The sequence below is a fragment of the Scleropages formosus genome, chromosome 11 (genome assembly GCF_900964775.1).
Source record: "Scleropages formosus chromosome 11, fSclFor1.1, whole genome shotgun sequence".
NCBI classification, from domain to species: Eukaryota; Metazoa; Chordata; class Actinopteri; order Osteoglossiformes; family Osteoglossidae; genus Scleropages; species Scleropages formosus.
In genome coordinates this window covers 18,975,272-18,997,243 of record NC_041816.1, presented here as the reverse complement: position 1 = coordinate 18,997,243, position 21,972 = coordinate 18,975,272, and the positions used below count along the sequence as shown (strand labels likewise).

Here is a 21,972-nt window from a genome sequence, read left to right as displayed (position 1 = left end):
AGCCCGCTTGCAGTCTCATGAACTTCAAAGGGTAATGTTGGCTCAGCTATCGGTGGAGCCATCGCTTTCCATCTGCAGCTGCTTGGGAAGGTTGCAGTTGGGCCTCCAGACGGTGCCCCCCCCCTTGCCCCCGCACCCCTCTGCCACTGGCAATCTCAGCAATTCATATCATCTTCCCCAACTGATGTGCAGCCCAGCAAACAGCATGCTGTGCATGAGTGGGAGAGAACTACCCCTTTCTTCCTTGCTCCTTTCTCATAGCTTTAAGCCAGTGCCGGCTGCACGTTACAGAAAGGTGCAAACACCTCGTCTGTGAGGAACAATTATTGCTTAGCCTAGAACAAAGTGCCTTTGGCCTGAAAGAAGCAGTGGCCTGCATGGCATGTCCAAGACTGCATGCCACATGTTGGGTCGTGATAGGTCAGCATAAGAAGTAAATGTGATGTTTAATCCTCTGATCACTGTTCAGTGTGTGGAAGTGGCTTCGTGACATAGTTATACATCCCTTGACTTGGGTTGTTTGGGTCGGGGCTTGTGATTCCTGCCACGTTCTGTTTGACCAAATATGAATGCCCTGGGAGAACGATGATTTATTCCTGGCTTGTCTTTTTCTGCCCCTTTTTTCTGTTCTTTTTCTATTTCGGAATGCAGCTGTGCTGATAATATCGACGTAGCCCACAGTTAGAGTTGTCAAGGCGGGCAGGGATGTGATGTATTTCATAAAGGTGTATGAAGACTCTACCGGAAGTGTAAGAAGGCGATGTGAGCAGATAATTTAATCTGTTGAGGCCGTTCCGACGAAACTGCTGGTGGCACCACGCATTTTGCATCCTTTGGATAATCAGCACCACGTTCTTGTGTCTTTTTCCTTTCTAAAGAGGAAATTGCAGATGCATTACCTTGTGATTGGCAGCAGAACGGTATATTATAGCTGTTTTTTTCCTTCTCAATCTGATCTGACCTCACTGTCGAACAAGGCAGTCTATCTGCTGTACTGTGTGCAGAATGCAGACGGGGAGCCCTCGTGGGAGAGCACAGCAGCTTCTTTCATTTGGGATAGAGACCTCATTGACTTTCACCAGTGACTTTCGCTGTCAAAATAGCTGTGGTTCATGTGTCCTGGGTGCTCGCCACATGCTGTTATCGTGGAAGGGGGAAGGAAGTCAAAGGGAATGTGAAAAAAGCTGCACCTTTAAAAGTTCCAGTGATAAACATGACAGCTAAAATGATCATATTTCAGCTCTGCTTTCCCAGCATATTTCCCAAGTATTTTCCCCCCGCAGTGCTTTAAAACAGTTTTAACCTTGATTGTTTGGGTCTCTGATATATTTTTGGCCTGACTGAGAAAGGGAGAGTGGCCTTCCTTTGTTTAATGCAGTATCTTGTTTCTTCTGCTTAAATCTCTGCCGGTCGGCTTACCCACCGCTCCTTGTAAGTCGGTCTTTATGTAGCAAGCAGAACAATGAAAGAAGATTGTTAAATGGCAAGATGCAAGTTACTTAACCGTTTTCCCCAAAGAAAATATTAACTGTCATTCTGTACATCTTCCAGTGATTTTGAAACTATATAGTCTGAACAGACGAAAGGAGGATAGACTGAGATGTTTATACTGCAGAACAATTGCACCAGTTTGCTCCGAAATGACCTAGCTAGTTCCCTCATTTTGGAGTAACTCAACCACAGTTAGCTGGCTGTTGGCGTTTGTTACGTAAACATGAATGTACAAGGCAATTTTTCAATATTCAGTTTGACGCTGTGGATTTTAGAATAAACACTTCCCACAGTGTACAAGTCAGACTGACTGAAGGACTCTTAAATGAATGGAAGTGCTGAGCAATAAATACCTTCACAGTTCTGGGCTCCCAGCAGTTTGGGTGTTGGAAAAATGTTTATAATGCACATTATATGTCCTGTGAGATATACATCTCTTTGGAGAAAAGCTAAATGAATAAATGTCAATGTAATGTTTATTGATGATGAGTAAAACACAGTGATTTCCAGTAATTTAAAAACACTGTAATTTCCCCAACATTAAAATAAGTTCTCAGTATTGTATGTATTAGAAAAAACCCTTAAAAAGAGAATGTTAACATGGAAATAAAGAGACAAGGTGGGTGGAAACAAGAATTTTCAGTGATACAAGTAATAGGCATCAGCTCTCTTCATCGCTCTGCTTTTCGACAGGATTGACGTTTCCCAGCATCCAAACTCCTTCATAGGGGGCTGTCCATTAATGGGTGGGTGCAGCACCTGGAATTAACGTACATGTTTTTGCCAAAAAGTGCTATTAATATTCTTAATCACAGCACAAAAATATTCCACCTTTCAGTTGAATATTCAGTATGAAAAACTCAACTTTTTCACTTCAAACCCGGGGTTAAATCCCACCTTCTGCTATAGTACCTTTCTCAAGGGTACCTTGCTGTGATAATTCATCTTGAGCAGAATGGTACCAGGCCTTTATGTGGTAGATGGTCGGAAATTATGGTGATAGATGTCTCCATAAGACGCAGTGGAGCTTGTCGTCTGGATACCTGCATTATTGCAGGGCAAATGTGACTTTGTCATCTTAAGAACAATGATTCTCAGGTGGAGTGTACCTGGACCTTAGTGATTCTTGCACTGTAAGCAGACATCAAGCAGTGCTTGCAGTGATTTATAGTTCGTTGCATTATGAAAGATCTGTATATTACAGTCAATAAATGTCTTAAAGGTGAGAGCGAGGCCTCCCTGCCAGTTAGTTGTCCATTATTTAAGGACTGTTACCCTATGTATGACACTTAAAAATAGAAGTGTATAAGGCCACTTTGTACATTAGTTTGGGTTTAAATGCAGAATGTAGGTTATGGTGGAATGTTAGGAGTTCTGCCTGCTCTTCATAAATCTGTGCTGATGTAAGACTTCTTGTTTTAAGATGGGCTAGGTGTGTTATCTTGCTTAACTGCAGCATTTCTTTTTTTATATTCAACCATTGAGCTGTGGTTTATTTTGCAGTTGTCCTACTGCATAGCTCATGTGTACCGGCTACAGCAATGCAGTTAGAAGTTATGTAACCTTTCAGAGTGGCTTCGCTTCTCCTTTATGCATTGTGTTTCTCCCTGGGCTAAATGAAAGGAGGTAACTACCTCTGACAAATAATTGTTTGTCATTGTGTTTTTGCAAAATTCTACTCGCTATTTTTTCCATGGTTTTATTTGGAAGTGGTTTTTTTTTTTTTTTTTTTTTTTTTTGGATTAATCAACAATAATTACTTTTCTGGATAGGAATGACCTAAATTTAGAGTTTGTTTCTCCTATTCATCTATTTAAACAGAAACCTTTTTATCTCTTAATATTTCAGTACTTTGATTTTGCAGTACCTCATAAATAAATGCATAGCCTATACTGTACAGATATACAGTTGCATTTATTATTCCTGTTGGTGCCGCTTTGGATCAGGATAGCCATCGGCTGCTGGAAACTTTTTAAATCTCCTAGTTGAATTGTCAGTCTCGGGTCCGCCAACCATTCACACCCCTATGAATACATTTATAGGAATATCTTAACCTTTTCTTCTGATCCCTGAAATGCCATTGTTCTGTGGCGTGTATCAGAAGAAGAGGTGGCATTTACTTGTGACTATGGAGTAGGATTGACCTTTTCAGGTTTCTGGTGAATAGAGAGAGCATTTGAAGGGGCATTTCTACCAAGCCAGGAGACAAAAAAATGCAGTCTCCCTTGGCTTCCTTCCGAAGAGGAGAGGTGAAGGGGTTCCTTTAGGCTTGCATGAAGAATATCGGTAATTGAGGTGCGAAGACATTCGGCAGCATTTGGAGTGTTGTTGGAACCCAAGAACAAGGAGTGAATGCAGAAGTTGAACATCTTAGTTTTTATGGCCACAGATTTGGCACAGATTTCTGAAAATCCATGGGAAATTTATCTCAGTTGTTGAGCGCACCTTCCTCTGGTAAATGTTTGCCTTGATTTTCGTTTACAGACAGTCCCGGAATTACGAACGAGTTCCGTGTCCTGAGTCTGTCTTTAAATCGGATTTTGACATAAGTCTGAATGGTCAGGTGTGGTGGGTATCTAATGTCAGTTTATCAAATGTTTGTTTCAGTATACAGTATATCGTGTACCTTTCTATGCATAAAAAACATTAAAGAAACACTTTCGGATACACTAAAACATCTTTAATATAATAATACTGTATAATAATAATAATACAAAGTAATGATAACAATAATTATAATGTAACTACAGTATAATAGAGAGCCCTAAGAAGAGATAGTATAAATATATGCTACTACTGTGATGAACAGAGGACACGGAGGAGGCTGCACCCAAGTGCAGGATCATTTATTCAGAACCAAAAGACTAGACATATTTTTGTGGTCGGGGATAGGAGAATGGTCAGACAATCAGGCGAACCGAACAGAGGCGAGGATCCGAAATCGTGGTCGAGGGACAAGGCGGGCGGCCGTTATCAAAGAGACCTGAAATGGGACTGAGGAATGATGAGGGACAGGACTTGGAAGAGAAAAGCGAGGTAGATTCGAGAACGCAGAGGGGATGGTTGTGTCGAGTGATATTCCGAAACTGGGAAGAAGTTTAGTTTCAATCGTGATCATTTTCCTTTTCTTTGATGTTTCACCATCACTTGCATCACATTTCTGCTGTGGTGCCATGGATTAGGAAGGTGAAAACAAAAAAATTAAAGCTAAATCCAGTAACACACGAGACACTATTAATGGGAAAAGGAGGACGTCTCTGTCCTGCCTCGGGCTCACGCGCCCTGTCCGCGAGCCGACAAACCCCTGTAGTAGACGCGCAATGTTTTGATGGGTGTTACAAAGTAGCACTGGTTATTACGAACCATTGTGTATACAGTAACTCAAATTTTTAATTTAATAAGCTTAATTATGAAGTTTTCATTTGATTGTTACTTAAGGGTGTCAAAAAAAAATTAACTTGCAGTCAGTAAGCAGGTGGTTCATAACTACGGGCTGTACGTAAGTCGGATGTTCGTAACCTGGGGACTGCCTGTACTATGAAATGCTTTTTTGGGGCTGTAGTTTTCCAGATATCTGTACCACAGCAAACTTTATCTGTTCCACATATGATTTGCAGAATTAGAAGGGCTGCTGGGCATCCAAATCCAGATGATTCTTGCAGAAGCAGGAACAGATTCTATACTATGCATCTATAGTTCAACTCACCGACCCTCTCCCTCAAGCCTTGGCTTCTTGATTGTGTTCATTGTTTCTTTTGTTCAATTTTTGTGCATTTATGCTGAATCTTAACAAGAAACAAATGAGTAAGGTTGTTGTTTTGCTGCAGTTGGAGCCCGGCAGGGTCACAGTAGAGACACGGGGTGAGCGTACTGAAACGGAGATTGAAGCTTAGATACGTGCGGACCAGGAAGGTTCGTAGCAGAGCTGCGGTGTGAGAAGACTGAAATGGATTCTGCAGGAGAGTCGAAAATCTGGAATAAATTGTGGCCTTTGGAAAGTAACGAGCGAGTCAGAGTCCCAATTTTTGGCGTGAATTGCTCTGGCAAAACAATTAACCAGACAAAGCGGGTCTGGTGTGGAGGCCTTGAGAAAGGATCGGTCTGAAGAAATGTCCCAAACAAGCAACTCTGCAAGAGCAGAGCAGACATTAGTATTGATCTTGGATCGGAGGTAATTAGGGAATTCAAAAAGACAACAATGGACAATATACAGCAGAAGACACAAACGGGATGGAAAGCCATAATACGTATAACGATAGCAGAGAAGAGCGTAAACAGTAAAAATTGCTCGACATCAATGACACGGAGGCCTGCAGGGATACATCCTCATAACCTTTGAACTGTCATCGAGATTCAGAAGCGACTGAGTTATTGATTTCACCCGCCAAATATTACTTTATCCTGTGCCAAAGCAAAGTGGACTGAGATCAGTTTTGCCTGAAAAAAGGATGGTTGAAGAAAACTTGTTTGTGTTTACTCCTGCTTTCTTTCATGTTTTCCCTCGGCTCCTTAGCTAGATTTGCAAGATCAGTACTAGACAATGTGTTACATGCCCCTAATTAATGTCATTAGCAGCACCATGGTAGACTGCACTTGCTATTTGAGTTACGCTACTTAGAGGCAGATATGGGAGTCATGGGGCAAAGGAGGGGGGCAATAGTGAATAGATTGACATGCCTGTGTTTACATGTCTCAATCATATTTTTTTTTCCTTCTGGCTGGCTGGTCAGGGCTATGATCTGCTGGGACTCGTTCCACCCCTTAGCAGTACTGGCACGCAGACAGCCGTCGGCCCCCCTCCCCGGCCGGAGAGACCCCAGCCAGGGGCTGTTACAGCTGACTTATGAGCCGGGCCCTACGCTGCAAACATTTGTTTGTGCTTGTTGCAATTACGCTCTCCTGGAGTCCGTGGGGATTTTCTTTTCTTTGTGAAAAACGCCGTTGCCCTCCCCGCCCCTACACATAGGCACACATACCGCACGCATTTGTTTGACTGTCGTATTCACGTCGACTCGTACTTTAATGCAACGACTAATTTTGAGCCCCCCACAGCAAAACTCGAAAATGCAAGGAAGCCTTTAAAAAGTGTGTGTGTATATATATATATATATATATATATATATATATATTTATTTTTAAAAAAAAAAAAAATCAAACTACCTTCAACAAAAGGCTTTTAAATTAATGCTGATATTGCCTTTTTTTTTTTTTCTTTCAGCTTTTGCTGTCTTTGTGAGAACATTCTTTTCAAAAATATCCCTACAAGGCGAGCAAAGCATGTAGAGTTATACTCGAACACAGCAGCAGCCATCCGGCGGAGGCAGTGCAAGGCCGCTGATGAATGCTGGTGCAGCTGTGCAGAAAATAATCTACTTCATATTTTTATTTTGATGCATTGTCAGAAAAGTAGCCTGCGATAGCCCTGGCAAAATTACATGCGCAGCTTTGCAATCATTTTCAGCCCCCACCCTCCTCCCCCCTCACCCCCATTGGTCCCCCGCGACGTGTTTTACTATGTCTTTCTTTACAAAGGCCTTAGTTCCAGAAGGATGGGTGACAGAAAGAAATAAATCCTTTAGAGAAAACACGGAAGCACCAGCACAGAAATCACAGAAGCGAAGCCGGTTTTGAGGTCTTTTTGCTCAGTGGGTCTGGTAATGAGCTTGCGTTCACCTGTTTAGACTTTGTGACACTAGCAGCTCAATCTCCATCTACTCTGCGTGCTCAGTTTCATTTGTAGGAAACTGCTGATGACACATTTGTGCTTACAGTCTGAAGGTATTTTTGACGCATTACCGTTTTTTTTTTTTTTTTTTTGGCGCTTTCCATTTCCCACGACTGTAAATGCCAGACTTTCAAAGTAGTTATATCATTTTAATAAGACCCTTTTTGCTGGTAGTATGAGGTGTTTTTGATATGATGAGTCCGTGTTGATGTGAGGTTGATGGAATCTCAAAAGAAGGTCAGGTTTACAGAAAAGAAAGCCAGCTAATGTTAATGGTCTGTGCGCCAAAAAAAGAAAAGAAAACGCACCTTGAAAACACAAGGCAAGTAAAAATGGGGGGGAAAAAAAAAAATGAGGTAAGTAAAAGTGAAAAAAGAGAGAGACCTTTGTTAAAGTGTAGCACCACTCTGAGGCTATTGAGTGAAAAATGGATAATTACCACCTTTCTAGCTGAAATGCTCCCAGCTAGTTTTTAATTGCACCGCGGAGATAGCGTGTGGCAGAGTGGCGCTCACTCCGGCAAGAGTCATCACCCGGCTCTGCCCTGTTTTACTGATGACTTCGCTAATTAAGGCTGAGGGTGGGGGTCGAGGGGTGGTGGTGGTGGTGGTGGTGGTGGTGGGGGGGGGCACTGCAGAGTAAAACCCATATTGTAATTATGCAAAAAAGGATTGAGGATGCGTCAGGCTGGACTGGCGGCGTGGGCCTCGGGGGGCCTGCGTGGCGAGCTAAGAAAGCCGGGGCCACGATTTGTGCCGGTGGCCCCACGGACCATTGATGCGAGAGACCCAAGAGGGCTGCTGTTGATTAAAAGTGGAGCACCGAGCCCATTGGAACAGGGGCCTACGGAATCGCTGAGACTCTTCCCGCCAGTGTTTCATGGGGCTACCCTTTGGCGAACAGTCGAGTGATGTGGAATTTACCTGCATCTGGAATCACTATTTCCCTTTTCCCCATCTCACCCGATGTGATTAAGTGTGGTGGTTTCCAAACCTTAATTGGGTATAAATTTAGACCCCCTTAATAAGAGGGCATGTCGATGGAGAGCAGGGAACCGAGAGCTCCTTTCCTTTCCCCTTTCGGCCTACCCTCGATGGTAGCCTCGCTGGCCCCTCTCCCCCGTTCCGCTGTCAGGGAGTGACAGATGGGGACGAGGGGCTGCTCCGCAGGTGCTGTCCGCATGATGCGGAGTCCTGGCTGAGGCAGAGACCCACCGACAGGTGCTGACAGTGACCAGTTCCCAAGGAGAAATGGGGGAAAACGGCAGGCAGGATTGACTAGGCAGATGGCAACAGACAGCGTGCCAGTCCTACAAAATGCTTTTTACTTTCCTGCTTCACCCCCACCGCATACATTCTCTCTGAACGTTCCTTGAATATTCTAGATGGACCTGTGACTCGAGAAGCACGTGCACAGAGACTACCGCTGGCCAGGAAGAGCATTCTCTTTCATGCTTTCTCTTCTCTCTTCGCATCTAAGAAAGCCTTGAACATGCATTTATTTTCCTTTGGCTCGTATGTGTTTCTAATCTCAATGCAAAAATGTACAAATATCAAATCCTTCATTGAGCTCTCCCTTTTCTTTGTGTGTTTCTAGAAAGGGGGAGCTGTGCACACATTGTGAAGTTGCCCTTTCTTGAACTCAACATGCACAAAGGCAAAAAAAAAAAAAAAAGACTGCGCCTTTGTTTTGTTTTTCCGTGCGACGCATGGATTGCATAAGCCTTCTGAATCCCCACGTCCTTTTCTGTAAGACAAGAAAGCATAAGTGCACTGAATAATTGAGTGGGCAGATTTCATGAACGCAGCAGCTGATGGACGATGTTGTCGATGCAAGTCAAGCTGATGGCTGTTTTTTTTTGGCCACGGTCAGTTTCTCAAACATTCGATGTGCGCTTGTAGATAGTAGATCGTGGGCTGGTCATACACGTTCCTGGGGATGTGTCGGATGTGTACCGATAAAATATTTGCCCAGCTCTAAATCGCCTCATTGTTCCCAACGTAATGCTTGCTGCCTTTCACAGGTTCAGCAGTTTGTGAGAAAGTTTGACCTCGTCCAAGGTGCGGTGTTCTCGGTGCCAACGGAGGAGCGAACGCTTCGGTGCGATGACGTGATCTCAGGAACTGCATCTTTGTTCCAGAAGCGGAATAGAGATGCTATTTGCCAGGAAAAAAAAGGAAAAAATCACCTGCTTGCCTAGTTGGTAATGTACCTTTTTCCAGGATAGAGGCCACTGATAGTTGGTAAGAACAAGTATACAAACTTGGGCACTTGCTCATTTGCATCTAAGAAGCTCAGGGTAGACAAAACAGTTTTGTTTTGCTGAGAAAAATTAAAAATAAAGGATGTTCCGTGTGACTTTTAGGCTTTATTAAAAACTAATGATGCATTATGCAAATGTTGTGAGACTGAGGTAGATGCATATCGCAAAATAATTATCAAATAGGAAAAAAAAAAAAACAAATTAGATGCACGCTGAATTTTAGATGGTAATCTTTGGCTGCCCTGTTTTCAAACATGTGCAAGAGCATAGGATCACTTATTTAAAAATAAAAAAAAAAAAAATGTACAAGGGTCTGAAGGGAAGGGAATTGGATTACGGAAGGTGGTACAGGAGGGGCAACCTCACACTCCACAATTAAATCACTTTAGCTGTGGGATCATTATCTGAAGATCACATGGAAAGGATGAGTAATGGTACCGGCTGGCTCTCACCTCATCAGCACATATTAAACTCTGTCTCCAAGTGTTTGCCCGGGGGGCTAGCAGTGCACCGCCGCCTCTCCTTCATGGCTGGTGCTCCAGGAATCGGCGGAGGCGCCGTGCTGTGCGATACAGGAGACCTCGGGTACTGCCGGCTTCGCTGAGAACGCCACACCCTGATGACGGCCAGATTTTATAGGCAAATTTGTTGCCGTTTTAAATCTGTAATTACGGCACTTTGGTGTTCTGCACCGAGCAGTATGTCATATTCCGGAGGGTTCTCCTTTTTGACACCGCTGCACTGAAATTTATATGAGATCATATTTTTTGTGCCGCTCCTCGCTCCTCGCTCCCCTCCCCCCAATCCCATTTTTCTCGTCCCCAGGTACCCATGACTAATGCCACGAAATCACAAGTGCAGCGAGGTGAAATGTCTGAAGGCGTCTCAAGTTCTGCATCCAGGGGACTGTTGCAAGCAGCATGTGTGGCAAATTGCAGCCATTGATAACCTGATAAATTGCTCAAAGACGCCTGCCACAAGTGCGGCAGCTTGTTCGGGGTGATTCCCGCATGTTGTCGGTCAGAGATAATGTGCCATGCGCTCACGGTTATCGCGGTATCTGGGCTGCGTCTCGGCACATCTGCGGCCAGCCCTCGTTCGAATTTAGCAGTGAAATTCTCAGTCCGGAGGCCACGATGGCAGACATCGTGCGGAGCACATCTCTTCTCCGTGTCTCGTTGAGTTGGGTGAAAATGATCTCACGAGTTCTGGAACAGCAGACAAACCACTCTCTGGCGTACTTTGGGTCCTAAAAGCTTGATAATTATTTACTCTCTAGGAGTGACTATTTGCATATATTGCTTTGTGTTTGCTTATTTCACTTAGTGTGTGTAATTAAAGAAATGGTCACGCATCTATGTTTATTCCACATGTTGGGTACACTGCTTTTTTTTCATCGTTTTTAAAACCCACACAATTTTTTCTTTCTTTCTTTTCATTTCTTATTGTACTGTCATCACAATAAAGATTGCTTGATATAAGATATTGAATGGCATTGCATAGTGTATGTTACAATTCATTCAATATCACCTCAACTATGCATTTAATGAACCACAATAGTAATTAAATTTTGTCATCATTGTCATATTTTATTAATCCCTGTGTTGAAATTCACTCCTATGGCGCAAGTCATTGTATGTACACACCTTTAGGTCCCTAAATTGCTGGCTATGATTAATGCTGCAACCCTATCGGCTGCGCACCTACAAAGCAAATCTTAGGAAAACCTCCTTTTCCACATATCCTGTATCTGGTCAAGTCGGATCCTAACAAGACGCCTAACATAATTTCTTGGCACCGCTCCAGCCGGTCTCTGTATTGCTCTGGGCGAGCTGGTATGTTTTTCCCTCGATGTCCCATCTGCAGTCTGGGGGCAATCACAGGTTAGCATCTTGTTTGTTCTGCAAGGTCATGATTTCTCCGTAGCTGCGTTTCTTTTATCTGGAGTCCGCTCTTCCTACAGCCCGTATGTCTTGTAAACAGGGCTGCCCTGCGCAGGGTGCCATTGATCACAATTTGGAATGACATTGCGGTCGGTGCTGCTCACACGTGTCCGATTAGGACAGGATGTAGATATCCTGTTTGTTGAAAATGGAGTTGTGTACCTTTTCTCAGGTGTATAATGGCTGTACTGGTACTTGAATTAGCAAACTGCGCTTTGCGGTTCCATGTTGTTAAATGCTTCATTTTTGTTCTATGTATCAAAAGGTTGAGATTTTCAAAATTTTTATTCAGCACAATGTTGATAGTTCGATCAATGAGTACATAGGAGACTTAGAAAAGCACTATTTTTTAAAACATTATTTATTTAGCTTCTTCAAATCACTGCAGCAAGTCCCCAAAACCCTAATGTATCCCCCCCCCCCCCCCGAGTTAGTGTAGTATTTTATGTTGTAATCTATGTGGAAATATTTACTCAGTAATGTGCAAAGAGACAGACAGACAGACAGACACACACATTGGCTGCAGCCACGGCGAACCGGAGACTAACCCGACAACACAAGGCGTGAGGCTGGAGAGGGAGGGGGCACACCCAGGACGGAACGCCAGTCCATCACAAGGCACCCCAAGCAGGACTCGAACCCCAGACCCACCAGAGAGCAGGACCCATCTAAACCTGCAGCACCACCGCAGCCCTTAAATAATACACGAACACTAATTATTTATGGGTTCATGTTTACGAAAAATTTATTCTAAATACATTTTGCAGACTGTGAGGAAGTCCTTGTATTGCTGTGGACACATTTAGAAGCATTTCCTTGTATGCACCGCCCCATTTTCAGTCTAGGGGCAATCCCAGTTTGCATCTTATTTGTTCTGCAAGGTCATGATTTCTGCTCAGCTACCGTTCAGTTACCTGGAGTCCTTTTCTTACAGCTTCTCAGTCTTTTAGACAGAACTGGGAATCATGCTATTGATTACAGTTTGAAATAGCACCCAGCCAGCATTGCACACACATGGCAGAAATCCTGTTCCTAGTAGATGTCTGACTACAGATTTCTCCATTTCATCCACTGAGCTTACACAGAGGGTAAATGTGTGTATGTGTGTGAATTCACAATAAGTACAGTTTAATGTACAGTAAGTGATACACCAATGAAAACCCATGAAATATTGAGCAGGCTGTTAAGAGGGTAGCCAAGACATTAGGGTTTCCTCAAAATTCTGCTGCTTTGCTGGTGATGAAAACCACATTTGGATATTTCTTTCTCGAGGCGGTTCATCAGAAACTATAGGACTGTACTGCTGTCTCATGGTGCATGGGTGGTGCAAGAGGATGTGGTTTTGATCCTCACTCAGTCTCTGTGGAGTTCGCATGGTCTCCCCGTGTCTGCATGGGTTTCCTCCGGGTGCTCTGGTTTCCTCCCACAGTCCAAAAACATGCTGTTCAGGTTCACCCATAGTGTGAATGACAGAGTGAGTGTGTTCCACTGATGTATGGATGAGCGACCCAGTGCAAGTAGTGTATCTAGCAGTGTAAGTCATCTTGGGTGAGTAATTTGTGGGTTGTTAACCACATTGTGTTCATTGGAAGTTGCTTTGACGAAAAGTGTCTGCTAAATGAATAAATTGGGGGGGGGCTATTTTGTCCTTTTGCTCCACAGACTACTGAATAGCTATCTTTATTACTTACAGTTTTCTCAGTTGCACAGCTTTAACTCACTGAAGAAATTCAGGATAAATGTGTTTCTCAAGGCTACAACATCAGTATCCCTCCTCGGTCATGATGGGTACAATACCATGTCCTTAACTATAGAAAATGTCATTTTTAAGATGATGTGACTGGAAGAGAAGTCCTTTGTATTTATACTTGGCATGTCCTATATGCTTTGCTTATGCATCCCACAGTCGCTACACATAGGTACCTTTTAGCATGTCTTGTTTTCTTTAGGTGCTCTAAATTATTACTGTTACAAATATGCAATGATAAATCAAGGTGCTGAACAAGATGTATATTATCTCTCAATTTATTCATGGTTTTTCTTTTTCAGGGTGAGGTTTTGCATTTAATGAGGTTTGGATAAAATAACTTGTATGTACACATCATAGATACTGAAATGCAGTGTGCATGATTATAAAGTGTCAGGTTATCCCTTGTGTGTGTAACAATCTTCAAAAAACCTCTTATTCTTCATGCGTCTGGTCTGTTTCATTTCTGTTTCCAGAGGGCTGTGAAGACTGGTCAGACAAGATTGGAATAAGACTTTTAAACTTTGCCAATACCAGCAAGTCCTTTTTATTGCTGTGATGGTTTTTAGATGTTTTCCTCATATATCCCAGGTTAAAACCTTTTTTTTTTTTTTTTTTAAAAAAAATTCTGCAAGGTCATAATTTTTCCTCACTTGCCTTGCTCATATCTACAGTCTTCTCACTCTGGAAATTTCTCTGTCCTGTAAACAGGACTACTCTGTACCTCTGCACTATAAGCCAATGTTAAGTACCTTGGTGCAACAAGCGGTGGGGAACAAACTAGGTTTGCTTGAGACTTTCATATCTGCAGCTATGTCTCCTCCTCTTAATGTAATGCATAAATTGTACTTTTGTTGAGATGTACGTCGCTTTGGACAAAAGCATCTGCTAAATGAATAAATGGAAGTACAAGGGCTGGATACAAACTGTCTCTTGTTGATAAGCCTGCTCCCTCCAGTTACAGTTTGCATATTTCCTGCATAGCTTGACAATTAACTGAATATGTTCAGGTATATTATCTTCCTCAAAGGTTTAATAACCTATCCTGGAATGTGAACTGGCTGTTTTTAGTTTTATAAATCTAAGTTTTGGTGCCTTATGCCCTGCAGAAACCACTGAGATTCATACCCAGGCAGTATTCTACGCGGCTTAAATGTTCTCCAGGCTCTAAGCCCGCGTCCATTCCTCGAGAAACATAGTGACGGAAAACTCACTAGACCATGACACTTCCCTAGCGCTCAAAAATTCATTGTCTGCGCCCTTTGCTCCCAAACATGCATGAGTACATGTTATGAGTAGTCCGTGCAGAGCACCCCAACGGTGCCATTCGCCTTTGATGTTGCCCTCTGGGCACTTTTCATACACATTGCTCGTGGTCCATGTCGAACTTTTCTCCTCCATCTTCTTCTGTTTGGCTTCACAGTCCAAGACAGTGCCTGCAGGATTTCAGACTTCACAGTCCAAGACAATGCCTGTGGGATTTCAGACTACGCACTTGTCCTTAAGCTCTTTGCTGATAGCGTCTAATTCTTTTTCCCCGGCTCTTCCGTATCACCTTTGAGACCGTACTTTGCGATGTTTGCATTTTTTCTAGCCTCTGGTATCGATGCACTGAAATCCCATTAAGCCTTGCTGGCCTGTAATGTAATTTGTGAAGTAAAGCTTGCTTGAGCTGAAAAATGATCATGTTCTTGTCTGCGTCGGATTTTGTACATTTCTTACATGTGTACCGGCCACACAGTTTACATGCATGTTGTGTGTAAAGACAGAATAGCTGGAAAAAGTGCTTTACTGGTTACTTATTGTTTTGCATGTGTCAGGAGTCATTGCAGCGGTTAAGGTCACGAGTGGCTGAGAACCAGGCGCTTGTCTCGGCGTCGGTCCTGCAGGCTTTGTAGCTGTGCGTTGCACGTGTGACGGTTTTCCTTGAGGGCAGCCTGTAAGTCTTATTTGCGGTGTCGCGCTACCACAGTCGGCTGTAAATGCATATTTCACGTGCATCTTTTTCTTTTCCCGATTCTCTGGAGAACACAAAGATTTCGCCGAGTAAGATGAGCCAGCTGGAAGCAAGGTCAGCGCCGCTGCTCCTTGGGTTTACGAGCCGTGTACAGCTACAGCTACCCGGTGCTCTAAATGCAAAAGGTTACGGTGGTGTTGCGTTCATACCGTCTGAAGGTCTTGCTGTCATTCCACCTCTGGCAATCATAAATAAACTGCTCGTGGAAGAGATCCGAAGGAAGTAGAAGCTAAATATCTCCTTTGCTGCAAATGACCGCGCGGAGAATGAACAGTTATTCAAGAGAAACGGCAACTCTTGGAAGGCAGTCGCAGCCTTGTGGGACAGAGGGGGATAACACATAAAATGTACAAAAAGACATTCGCTTAATACGTTTTTAAGAATTATGACTCATGATTATTCACTTTATTCTTCAGAAACTTTAAAAGTAACGACACTGACAAATGCATTCACTTTACTATGTCTTTCTCTGGAAATAAACTTTTCTCATAAAGGCAAGAAAACTAGTTTCTGTTTGTGCGGCTCAGAGTATGAAAGCTTGGTGTTGGGCTTTATTACTTAACACGTTAAATAGCTATTTTACATTTACATTAAAGCGAGGTCGCGGTGAGCCGGAGCCTAACCCGGCAACACAGGACACGGGGCTGGAGGCGGAGGGAACACACCCAGGACGGGATGCCAATCCATCACAAGGCACCCTAAGCAGGATTCAAACCTCAGACCCGCCAGAGGGTAGGACCCAGCCAAGCCCTCTGCACCACCATGCCCCCTTCATTATATTTACATTTATTAATTTAGTAGACGGTTTTCTCCAATTTGTGCATTACATTAAGAGAAAGAGTCATGGCTGCACACATGTGACTCTTAAGTAAACCTAGTTTGTTACTTTCCACTTGATGCACCAATGTTCATCGCTCGAGTAGGTGCATAAAACACAGAATACATGAATCCTGATGACTTCCTACCATTTTTTTTTAGAATAAGGTACACAAACATTTTAACTGGTTTTAGTCAAGAACATTGATCCTCAATATTTCGTTTAACCGTCAAATGGAAGACTTTTGAGCGGAAGCCACTGAGGCATGCTCCTTTCTCAGCGATCAAGCCAAAGCAGCAACCGAAGGATATATAATGGTCTTCAAGATGTATGTTTACAGCACCATGACATTTCTGGGATAAGCGACTTTGCAGCTCGCTTGGTAAGGAGGCCAGCCCTAATGAGATACGAACCAAATCAACGCCTGAGGGGCCCAGACTCCGTTATATATGGACACGATGGGCCACCGTGCGTGTTCCCAGCAATTGTGAAGCGCTCGGGGTCTGCGATTGTCGATTTACAAGTTGATGTGGAGCAGTAGGTAATGTTGCTGTTAAGGACGTAACTTGTAACCTGTAGGCTGCCAAGTCAATAAGTATAAATGAGCAAAGAATAACTCAGGATAAAAGGTCAGCCAAGCAAAAAGTTACTGAACACGTTAGCTTTATTAATGTCACCTTGAATAGGTTAACTGCAACAATCTTTGTAGAAGCCATTTCTGTGCCTATGGTAAAGATGAAGGTAACCAGGTGAGTTAGGTGTCTATAAAATGGATACTGCTGTGTACAGTACATTCCAGTAACACTCTGTCCAACACCTGATGCTGTGCTAGAGAGCACATTGCACTTAAAATTAAATTTGAGAAGCCTGAGCGCACACTTGTAGAACTAATCAGCTTGCCTGCATAATGGATTGATTTATGGATAAATATTGTTGGATTCATGTTTTTGTAAGCGTGTGGGCAGATTTCCCGTGTTTGGCAAGGTAAGCCTTGAGTGGTTTGAAATGTGGTCACAGAGCATTGGGATTTTGCTGAAACCTGCACTCTGGTGCACACAATGCCTTTCTGCCTTAGTATTCTTAAGATGAAAATTTAATTGAAAAATATTAACAATTTTTCCTGGTAATTTATCTGCATATATATAACTTCATTGGACTTCACCCTCAGGTCGTCAAGGCATGACAGTTCTAAAGGAGCCGGATTGCGAAATCGTTACATTTGCATTTTACATTTCAATTTATTAATTTAGCAGACGCTTTTCTCCAAAGTGACATACATCTCAGAGAATAACACAAAAAGTGCATTACACCAACAGACAGAAAGATTTGGATGCAGACGCGCGATTAAGTAAATCATGCTAGACTTCCATTTCTTTAGCACAGTCTTTGACTGTACACAGAACCACTGTAATATATAGTGTTTATATTAACCAACCGAGATGCATAAATAGGTACAGTAGCAGAAGGTTGCTAAAAATTTAAGAAAGTCGCTTAACAAAGTTGGCACCTACGGTGGTGAGTTGGAGATACGGTGCCAATGAACGCTCTGCTTTATCTGATGACATTCAAGGTTCATTGAAACAGTTCTCTATTAAGCATCACACTGTGAAGTGCAGTCATAATGTTAATTTGCAGCAGAGCCCCGCACTGGTTGAGGAGACGTTCGTTCTGTCCGCTCGAGTTTGGCACCGCGCCTCTTCGTTGATGTGTCCTTTAGAGCCTCTGAAGCTACGGTCAAAGACGCACGCTGCCACAAATTTTTAATGGCTCTAAGCAGGTGAAGGGATGTTGGAGTGTGCTGTTCACAGCTTCCGGTGGTAATCCCAAAAGAAGCTTCAGTGTGGAATCTCCAGAACCACGTCAGAACCATCAGCTTAGCGGAGCATTAATGATGCTTCTTTTACAGTTGTCGTGGAGCGTTGGTAACATCTCGTTGGCACTGACCCTCTAGACTCAGCTAGTCACTTGTTCAGGATGGAGGCTCCGCAAATTAACGGGAGAAACTTGCAACGGGCTAAGGAAAGCTGACATTTTCTCTGGTCCAATTATAGACACATCTCAGTATTGGGCATTGCATTTGATTATGCTAATTATTGTTTGTATGTGCATCACTAACGATTGAAGAATGCATAACAGTTACTTAATATTCGTTCATTACGCGGAGGGTTAATGCAAGTCTGCGGCACTGAGAAATTTACTGCCGTGCAGAAAATGTTATTAAACGTTATTTTCCTCGAACCTTTCTGTTCGTGCGCGCCGAAATGTTGGCCTAATTTTGGCGTATGCCTCATTGTGTAAATCCAGTAGGAAAGTGGTCAGGGCTGAATTCTTACAGCTGTTGGGGAGTTTCTTCTGTCGTCTGTCACTGTGAGAATGAAATAAAGAAGAACTCGTATAAGAAGCTCATTGGCTATGCTGTAGATTTAAAAAAAAAAAAAAAAACGAAAAATTGTGACGCTCCTTACTGGAAAACCGCCTGGCACTCAACATGAGGGCGACTGCCGTGATTGTAACGTACCTTGTATTTGCACACCTACCTGAGACATGCTTTGATCTGAGGGGCTGTCTGCCTTGGCAGGTTTCTTTTCCTCCACGGTACAACGGAAACGTTAACGACTTCCTGGACCTGGTTAAGCTTCTCCCCTTAGCTGGGATGGAAAGGTAGTGCAGAGATGGCACGTCTGCTGAGGTTCCCTTGCGTTTTCGTTATTAAACTCATATTTATGAATCGAGGGAGCGGCTAGACCTGGGAGGGGCCTGCAGCTGACGGGCACGGCGTGCTCTCCCAGGGATGTGACTCCGGGGCATGTATCATCGTGTCAAATTATGCACAGTTCTGACAGGCGGCACTTCATCACCGCGCACGGTTTCCGTTGGTACGAGGGGGTTGGAGGTCCAGGGCTCAACCGTAATGGACTGTCCGCAGTCAACGGGATAGATTCGCAGACAGGTGATGCATTTATCAAGGATGTACGGCTGGGAAGTGTCGTGGGGCGAGAACGGAATCTCTAGGACTGTACGCTCACGTCCGACAGCAAGGTCTAGTTTTGGCCCGAACGGCACAACGCGAGTTAATCGCTTTTGATGAGATTATCCCATTAAGTTGGTGTTTCTCCCAGCTGTTTTCCTCTGCAGCTCTTGCTTGTCTTCTGTACTTAGCGGCATTGATTTGCACCTCGTGCCAGATGTGGCAGTGCTGTGTTGAGAAGCCATAGCTGCTACCATGGAGGGTGGGGTGGGGGGTGTTCTTGGGTCTGTTGCTGAAGGGCTCATTTCAGTGGCAGGGAACTTAATCTCGGTGAAATTTAAAGACAATGGCACGTTCAGAGCTATTTCTGTGGTTATTCATGCAATTGCTTTGAAAGAAAGAGCGGGTGTTGACGGAGTAAACAAATCAAAGCCTAAATATAGATTTCCCCCCCTCCCCCCCCACCATTTGCCATGGGTCCAGTATGTTCTCATGTATATAATCGCTTTAATTTTAGAAATGCAGAATCTTTTCAGTTCTCTGCATTTTCCCCATCTATATTCTGGCAGTCATGCATAATCCTATTACCAGTATGTCATTCAGATCTTTTCTGTAAATACGGTTTAGTTATGGTCTACAGTGTTTGAAACACAAAAAATTGGGAAGGTTAGCAATAACAAGAAACTGCAGTCCAATGGCTGTGCAGAGGATGCTGAAGCCCTGCATCATCTTACGCCAGAGACATTGGGTTAAAAACTGGACCATTTGCTTTAATGTGCATCACCGTCGAGGTAAAGGCAACTTTATAAGACTTGTAAATGCGGGACTCCGGATCCCAGCAGACGTCTAAGTATTTGATGCAGATTTTAAAGATGTGGGAAATTCACTGACTCTGCAGAGACATTTTGTCAGCCTCTGCCAGCTGTTTTGTACAGCACAAAAACTGCTTTTTCCCCGTATTTGGGTTTTACACTGTCTAACAGAGGTGATTCCACCCCAGTCAACTGTGTAAGTGTGTTTTACCCTCATCTAGATGAATGTCCTTACCGGAATGGTAGACTCCATATGAAAATGACCAACGTTCAGCACTTTCAGTCCATATTGAGTCCACATAAGCACAGCGATACTCTGATAATGAAGTATTAATGGGTTCTAATGGGGTACTAATGTGTGGGTACAACCTCCGTCCATCCTCGTAATGTACTAAAGTGCGTTCTCTGTTCTGGTGTCTTGCAGATCTGGAGAAGGACCACCCGAAGGCAGAGGCAGGCATGGTGTGGAGGGTTACAGGGGGGCTGTTCAACATGACCAAAGGAGCTGTGGGCGCTACCCTTGGAGGCGTCGCCTGGGTGGGCAGTAAAAGCCTTGAGCTGACCAAGACGGCGGTGACGAGTGTCCCGGCGGCGGGCGTGGGCTTGGTCAAAGGCAGCGTCTCTGCAGTGACGGGAGGAGTAGGGGCGGTGGGCTCCGCGGTAGCCAGCAAAGTGACAACAAAGAAAAAGGACAAGTCTGACTAGGGCCGAGGCAATCCGGGGTGTGACTGGTGCGAGGTGTGCGAGGTGTGGTTTGATGTGGGGAGTTACCGAATAACGGCTGATAAAAGCTGCCCATCCGGTAACTTGTGACGATAAGCTCTTCGTTTGGGTGGGAATGGGAGGGACGTGGGAGGGAGGCACATTGTTCACTGTCCAAAGAGCGGACCAGGAAAGGGGTCCCGGAGAGCTCCGGCAGCCATTCCATGCAAAATGGGATGAAATCATTAAAATAGTTATTAGCAGGCTGGCTTTTAGCCTTGGACCAAATTATTGCAGGAGACCATTTGACAGGATAGCACCTTAATCATCTATTCATCCTGTTGTTGTGATCGGGTAGCGCGAAATATTTCTTAGGCAGCCTCTCCATTTCAGAGTTCCATTAAAAATTATAGGCATGTTGTTGTCTATTCTGTGGGATGTACACAGTGGTTGCATGTGGCAGACATATAAAACCGGGGATGTAAAGAGCATTATGGTTTCTGTGATAATCCCCATTCTGTTACATTAAATATGCTTTCATTGCCTAGAGCTTTTACTACTGTGCAACGGAAATAGAGCAACATAACCAAAGCCTGGACCAAATGAAAACGGTGGCCAATATGTATTAAAAAAAAAAAAAAAAAAAGATATATGTACAGTATATATACTATCATATATATATAATTTTTTTTTTTTTTTTTTACATATTGGCCACATAAATATAAACACTGCAGAAATCAAGACATCAGTATTTAGTGTGCAGCTGGTTATTGGTGTTACTGTGAGGATTGAGTTGGGCTGAAGCTCGGCCAGTGTCCCGAAAGGAACATGATGCAGATCGGTATCTTGAATAGACCACAAATGAGCAGGTGGATTTTTTTTTCTTTCAATTACTTGTTTTTGTCGCATCAGCTGTTTGTAAACATTTCCTCCACGATGATATTGGAAGTAGAAAACATATTCCCCCCCCCCCGTGAATTCATTCCACAGTTCTTCAACATTCCTCTTGATTAAGGGTCCCTCTTCTGTGAGGTCGATGACCGTTTGTCCCACAGCACTGTTTTGAACCATTTTTGACCTACGATGTAGTTTAACAAGCTGTGTAGGGGGAAAAAAAAAAAAGTCTTTCGTCATGTAATCTACAGGAAGAACCGCAAAAATTAATTTGTAGAAATTCCGTCTTATAAAGTAAGTACAAGCTCTAAAACCTCTGGAGAGGAACCTCCAGAATTGGGTTGGGATTAGGATTAATCGCTAATTGTGCAGTATTTGCTTTCTTCTATGTTTTTTTTTTTTTTTTGGAACCTATTTTTTTCATTTCAGATTTATTATTGACTTGTATGAAGTCTTGTGGGACGAAAGCTTTTGTTGCGCCATGGTGATCAGTGCAGAAAGGCAAGCTGATGTTGGTCAGTAGTTTTTCCATTGACTGGGAATGTGCACGTTTATTGGAGACACTTTAATTCAGAATTCGTTGTTGTTTTGCT

General features: G+C 43.4%; 1 protein-coding gene across 1 annotated transcript in view; it reads left to right on the top strand.

Moving 5' to 3' along the window:
- Positions 1-21,131, top strand: part of LOC108940894 (transmembrane protein 263-A) — a 67,488-nt gene extending 46,357 nt beyond the window's left edge. The window contains exon 3 of the mRNA XM_029256295.1: positions 20,208-21,131. Within this exon, the coding sequence (XP_029112128.1) occupies positions 20,208-20,488 (281 nt within the window). The 3' untranslated portion in view covers positions 20,489-21,131. The remainder of the gene's footprint in view (positions 1-20,207) is intronic.
- The last annotated feature ends 841 nt before the right edge of the window (positions 21,132-21,972 follow it).